Source organism: Paroedura picta, chromosome 4, assembly GCF_049243985.1.
Source record: "Paroedura picta isolate Pp20150507F chromosome 4, Ppicta_v3.0, whole genome shotgun sequence".
Lineage (NCBI taxonomy): Eukaryota > Metazoa > Chordata > Lepidosauria > Squamata > Gekkonidae > Paroedura > Paroedura picta.
The window spans coordinates 99,465,213-99,471,659 of record NC_135372.1 but is presented as its reverse complement, the minus strand read 5'-3'; the positions used below and the strand labels follow the sequence as shown (position 1 = coordinate 99,471,659).

The 6,447-nt window shown below is 51.2% G+C and overlaps 1 protein-coding gene across 7 annotated transcripts in view; it reads right to left on the bottom strand.

Moving 5' to 3' along the window:
- Window positions 1-2,747: 2,747 nt before the first annotated feature.
- The window catches only part of SOX13 (SRY-box transcription factor 13), a 65,871-nt gene continuing 62,171 nt past the window's right edge, over window positions 2,748-6,447 (bottom strand). For all 7 annotated transcript variants that reach the window (XM_077334633.1, XM_077334632.1, XM_077334636.1 and 4 more), the window contains exon 14: window positions 2,748-6,127. In XM_077334633.1, the coding sequence (XP_077190748.1) occupies window positions 5,851-6,127 (277 nt within the window). In that variant the 3' untranslated portion in view covers window positions 2,748-5,850. The remainder of the gene's footprint in view (window positions 6,128-6,447) is intronic.

The window sequence follows — 6,447 nt, the reverse complement described above, 5'->3', positions numbered from 1 at the left end:
TTTAGGCTGGCATGGAAAGCAGTTTCACGTGGGAAATTGGGGGGGGGGGTGACTTTCTAACCTTCCCTTTCCCTCAATAGCTCACAATCAGCATTCCAAGAAACTTTTGAGGCTGCAGTGGGAGGTGAGGAAGTTGGGATAGAAATTGTCTCATCTAATTCAAGCCAAGACTGGTGCTTAGAAGAGCAGCCCTTGAGTCAGTCTGTCTATGGACGATTTGTGGGCACAAGGGACCACACGCATCCCTCCAGTGTTTTTATGGTACTAACATGGTCTCTGAAGATTGGGTTGCTCAGGATATTCAAATCAACAGATGTCTGCAAGTTCACATTCGGTATGGGCTCGATGCTATGCAAAGAGCAAAAGCAGAGATATTGTGGCAAGATCTGTGATCTGTTTAAAAGGCACAATCAAAAGTCCAATGGTGGTGTTGAGCTCTCAATTAGAATGAGGTGGTTGTTTTAATGTCCTTACTCCTCCTGAACATTAGGTTTAATAGTAGCCATGTTGTGTGACCATCTCAGGTTTTACGACAGGATGTCCTAGTAGGCAGATATTTGGCTGTGGTCTCCGAGTGCTGTAGCTGCTTCAAGAAAGCTTGTCAGTCCCTTCTGTGCTGGAATGGAAAGCTCCGGGTACCTTCTGGGCTTTGACTGTTGTGCAGCTGTGGAGCATGAGGAGAAAATGATTGCCACAGTTGGAGTGTGCATCTGAACACACCACACATAATAGGTAATGGATTTGTGGCTATTAGACTAAGGAATGTATGCAAGAGACAGTTTTCCTCGTGGAATTGTGTGGTGTAGAACATGCCTTCTCTGGATGGTTTTGGAGCCATCGTGAACTAACAGGACAAAATGGTGGACAAGGGACAAACTACCACAGGTCCCCCGAGCATTGGAATACCTCTTGGTATAGTGTCAAGAGCAGTGGTCTCTAATCTGGAGAACTGGGTTTGATTCCCTACTCCACCACATACAACCATCTTGGCCAGTCGCAGTTCTCTCAGAGCTTTCAGCCCCATCTACCTCACAGGGAGTCTGTTGTGGGGAGAGGGAGGATAGGTGATTGTAAGCTGCTTTGAGACTCCTTCAGGTGGTAGAAAGTGGGATACAAAAACCCCAGCTCTTCTTCCTTTGCAACTTGATAATGTTTTGCCTCGAGGCAGCTGAGCCTTTTAGGATGTAGCACCATTACATACCCGCTTTCAGTAGGAGTGAATAGGCCATGGGTAAAATGGCTGCCTTGCATATGTTCCCCTCTCATATAATCTACTTAAGATCTTTGCTTTCATGCCATTATTACTGAACTAGTAATCAAGCCCGCTGCCGTTTAAATGCAGCGGGCGCTAGCAGGCCTATGGAGTTCTGCCGGGTGTGCGGACTGGGCGCAGGCGGGCGCGCAGCCGAGGCCGTGGATGGGGCAGCCTGAGACCCTGCTGCGTCGGCAGGCAGCTCCAGGAGGTGTCTGCCTGGCGCAGGCCCTACCTGAGTCATGGCAGGGCAGAAACGGTGTTGAGCCTTGGCAGCGGCGGGAAAGAGTAGAAGGGGTCGGTGGTCAGGCCCCGTCACTGGCGCCGGCGTTGCGGCCTATCCCGCAGCCACCCGGTCCCAGCATCTGCGCTGGTGGCGCCATGTCCACGGTTGCCAACATAGGGGGTGGCTCCGCCGGTGCAGGCGCAGCGGCGTGTGGCAGCAGCTCGAGGCTTGGCTGGGCGGCAGCCGGCAGCAGCTGTAGGCTTGGCGGGGCGGCGGTGACATCTCGTTCTGTGCGGTGGGGCGGCCGAAGGTGGTGACGGCGCAGCTGCGGCTGGCAGGGGAGCCACAGCCGTGGGGGAAGATGGCTTGGGCCGGCAGCGGCTCCTTGTCGGCAGGCGGGCAGGCGGGAACGGCCCGTCTCAGGCACAAGGAAGAAAACGGCGGCAGTCGGCCGGATGCGGGCGAGTTGGGGCGGATCGGGAGGCACAAAGCGCCTCCCAATTCGTCAGTTCGGCAGCAAGGGACCGATTGGTCCCTTGCCACTGGACTGACACTTGGAGGGCCCAATCGGCAGGCGCTTTGGGCCCTCCAAGTGTCAGTCCGGAGGAAGGGGCCTATGGGCACCCTTCCTCATCACGGACAGGGCCCACCCTCGGAGCCCTTAACCGATTATTTAATCCGCTCTGCTAGGAGCGGGTTAAAGATAGTTTGGGCCTTGTTCATCTTTTTTACTTCACAGACAACTGGCTGGATCGAGCTGGGAAGCTGCTATTGGCTCAGCTCTGGGAGGAAAGCAGTCAATGCTTGGGCCTCCACTGAGTCCTCCCCTTCTGCCCTCCTGCACGGTTTTTGTGTCATTCACCTGTCCGGCGACATCTCGGTCAGCTTGTGTGCCGTTGTGTAAAACGGTCAGGCCTCGATTCCTTCACTCTGTCTGTCCACAGGCATTCTCACTGGAACTTTGCACTAATGAGTCAGGAAAGCAAAGCCAGCTCACGTGGCCTGGGGTTGGGGTGGGGTGGGGGGGTGTCACTATGTTTGACTAGCTGCCCTCGTATTTACATTAAGCCTTGAACCACTAAGTTTTGGAGTTTTCGGCTCCTGTTTTACCAGATGGAGTATGATCTCTTATGTGGACTGGCTGTCCAATTGTAAAGAAATTGTTGTTGTTAGGTGTGAAGTCATGTCCGACCCATCGCAACACCACGGACAATGGGGGGGGGGGGTTCAAATGAAATTTGCAGAACTAAGAAGAGCAGAAATCTTGGCTCCAAAACATCCTCTTTATTGTACCAAGAAAAGAAAGGAAAACGCATTATAAACAAGTATGTTGAAATATACAGCTTAAGTTACTAGTCATTAACAAAATAAAGCTCTATCTATATGTACAGACATTTTAAAAAGAACAGCAGCCACTTGCCAGAGCACAATGGTGGGGAGAGGGGGAAACAATGTGAATAAGCCAGTAAAAAGGGGAGGGGGGACTTGACCCTTGCCTATTATGCTTTTGCCCATGCAAGAAATGATCTCACTTTCCCCCCATAAATCTTCCAACAATCTCTGTGGAACTACCTGCCCAACCTTCTTCACTCCAGTGAAGTCTTGGAGATGCAGGGAGTTCCACAGATGGAATTTTCAGCAGGTCCGATTAAAAAATAAAACCAGCTGGGTCACTGGATCCATTCAGAACAGGACTATGACACACAACGACTATCTTCCCAGTCCTAAACTACTACATGGGGCTCCTATGTTTTTCACTGAGGCAAATAGATTTTTTGCCTGATGAGGCAATCTGCAGCTCCACAAAGTGACTTGGAGTAGATGGCGTAGAGGGGACAGCTCTCCCCCACCCCTCACTGTGTTATAATGTATCTGAAATGGAGCCCTGCATGCCAGCTATTTCCAAAGGAAACCAACTGCGGAACTTGGTGGATTTGAGAGTTGGGGAAGGATAAGTTACTGGAGAGCTACAAAGAAATAAACCAGGGTGCCAAAGCAACCAGAAGAGGTGACGAGGGCAAGAAATGTAAATGGTGAAAGGGTCATGGTGGCAGCCAGAGGGAACAGAAGGGCATCCTGCCACTTTCAGAGACTAGCATATTCCCTTGGGATTGTGCATTTCCAAGCCAGCCTCCCCTTTGGGAAGTGCAAGGATAAGTGTTTTGCTTGCTGGACACAGGGGGAGATCACCACATGCAGGGAAGACTGAAATGTTGGTCCCTAGGATGATTCAGATGCTGGCTCTATGCGGAGGGTTTTAAAAGTTTTGCCCAAAGAGGATTTGGGATGCTTTTGCAAGGGCTTGCAAATTGCCTAGAAAGTTTTTCTCCATTTAAATATTTTTCGAATGAGAAAGGAGAGGGACATTTTAGAATAGGAAAGTACCCCTTCCCCTTCGTTTTATCCCTCCTTCCCTTTCACTCCCTGTTCTGTTATAGATAATTCACTTGCTAATAATGCAATAATGTGGGTGCATGCATGCACGACAGTACAGTAACTGTCTGGTTTTTACTGAAGGAGGTGACAAGAAACCCTCCATGTTGCATCAGCACCTCTGGCCCTCTTTCCAAGTAGAATGCAAGTCAGTAAACCTATTCTAGCATTTGTTTTTGTGATGTGATGCCACCTTCTGCCAGCAGATGGTGCATGCTTTCCATGTAGGGGCTCCTAAATCCACTTCAGAGTATTTAACCAAGATTGTCAAAGGACAATGTAAATGTTAAGAGGGCCAACCCAGGTGTGACTAAATATGCTACTGGACAGGGAGACTTAAATCAAATGGTGCATTTCTGCAGATGGAAGGATTTCCATTCACAGCATGACTGTCTTGTTTCCCCTTCCCACAGTAGCCCCAAAGGTTCCTCAAATGCTGTTCCCAAGGGACGAGGGGGCGGTATCAGCAGGTACAGCGTTTCAGGGTACAGTGGGAGTGCGGAAGTCAGAAAGTGATACTCCATGGGCGGAAATTCTTCTGTCTATGAAAATGCTCCTTCCCTAAAGGATGGGGATGCATAGAACTGATTTGCAAGCATGCAAGCACACACATATTTATAAGGCCTTTGTACTTTTGGAAAGCCACGACCTTCTACATGGCAACATCCCTCTTTCCATCTTTTCACACATGGCTACTAAGCACCCTCCAATGACTGGTCAGTGACCACTCAGCTGCTTCAACAAGCCATGAGTGACTGCAGGGGTAGACGGGCTTGAGCCATGGAGGGACGCAAGACAAGCCACCACAGTGCATTATCCATCCCATGCAGGAGGATCTGTGAATGGTAACAAATCAAGGATCCTGCACAAGTAACAGCTGAAACACCTTGGGCTGGGCACAGAAGAGGGAGAATGAATTTTCAGAGAGGTCGGTTCACATCTCACATCATAATGAGACCGCCACCGTAGACTGCTCCACCCAAGAGACCTCTCAGCTTCTCATCGAGAGATCCTTTAGGACTCTAAGCCAGCTTGCTGCTGCTGCAGAGGGCCCTCTCTTCATGCACTGAGAACTGGCAAGCAAGCAAGTGCAGGAGGGAAATGGGCAGTGGCATAATTTACAAACTGGGCCTGAGCTGCCAAGGGGATAGAGGGCCCCACTGAGACCTCCGTTGTTATTCATTGAAGTCCAGAGCTAAAAATGGCTCCATGGGAATTTACTGGCAGGGCCAGTGGGAGTAGAAAGAAACAAACACAGGACAAAGTGAAGTGAGGGGGGAGAGAGAGGCAGAACTGGCCGACATCCGGAATGAACAGGGAACAAGTGTTCCACCCAGACGTTTGGTCGCAGCCAGCTGAGAAGCCCCAGAAAGGGCGGCTGAATGGTGGCGACTGTGTGGCTACTACGGGGTGACGCAGCTGGCCAGGCTGCCAACAGGTGAGGACTCTCTTCCGATGGCTGAGCACCAAATGCTTGGGGAAAGGAGAACGGTCAGGAGCGGTGGACTTTCCACAGATCCTCTTCCACTCCTGAAAGCACAAAGGCTGGCATCGTACTCCGCCAAAAGCCGGAAGGCTCCTTCAGAGAGACCACAGTCTCTGACTCTATTGGCCTTCATCCCACATCACACTCCTTGCTGAGTCTCTAATGGGTTTGTTGCCACACTGAATTCTAGGCCTGTGCTTCCACCCTGAGCACTACCTATTGGCTCCTCTCTTCCTCTCCTCCCCATGCCCATCGGTATAAATGTTGAAGATGCTTCCAGGTCTGGTGGTTGCCCTTCCCAGGAATACATGAAGTGCCCCTTCCCTGCCCCATGTCAGAGAACTCCCACCCCACCCCACCCCTGGCTTCCTCCCAATCTGCAAATTATTTGATCCTGTTCAGAAGGCAAAGGCTGTCCCCACACATCATCCGCTCCCCCCTCACGCCACTGGCTTAGTCTGTGAGGACCACCAGCTCGCCATCACTCTTGTCCTCGCCCTCGGAATCTTCTTCACTGTAGTGGTACATCTCCCCATCAGGCACCGAATGGCTGTCTTCCGTCCCATCCCCTTCTTCTGGCTTCAGGCTGCGCGTGTTGACGATGACAGGCATGTTTGGCTCCATGCTGCGGGGCAAATAGTGATCCATCAAGGGTGAGGCCAGCTGCATCCCGACTGAACGCTGGTACAGGAGATCGGAGGACGAAGGCGGCCCTTGGTTGCCGTGGGGCCTAGAAAACACATCAGCAGGTAAGAAGTGCTGCCTCCTCCCTTTTGCTCCTTCTAATCCACCTTCCCCATCCTTCACACCCCTCCGAAATAAGCACCATCCTGCATCCCATGAAAAGAGACACGCCAAAGAGTGGGTCAAAGAATTTGTGCAATGCTGTCCTCTAGTGGAGTGGAGAGGAATGGATCAGCCATCTGCCATGATAAATCCTGTCCTGATCAGCCAAGCATTACTGGAAATCCTGTTCACCTCCAGGAAGGCTTTCAGGGCTGCCTGTCCCCTATAAAGTGCCAATTACTCCAAAGTGAGCCAGCAATGCTA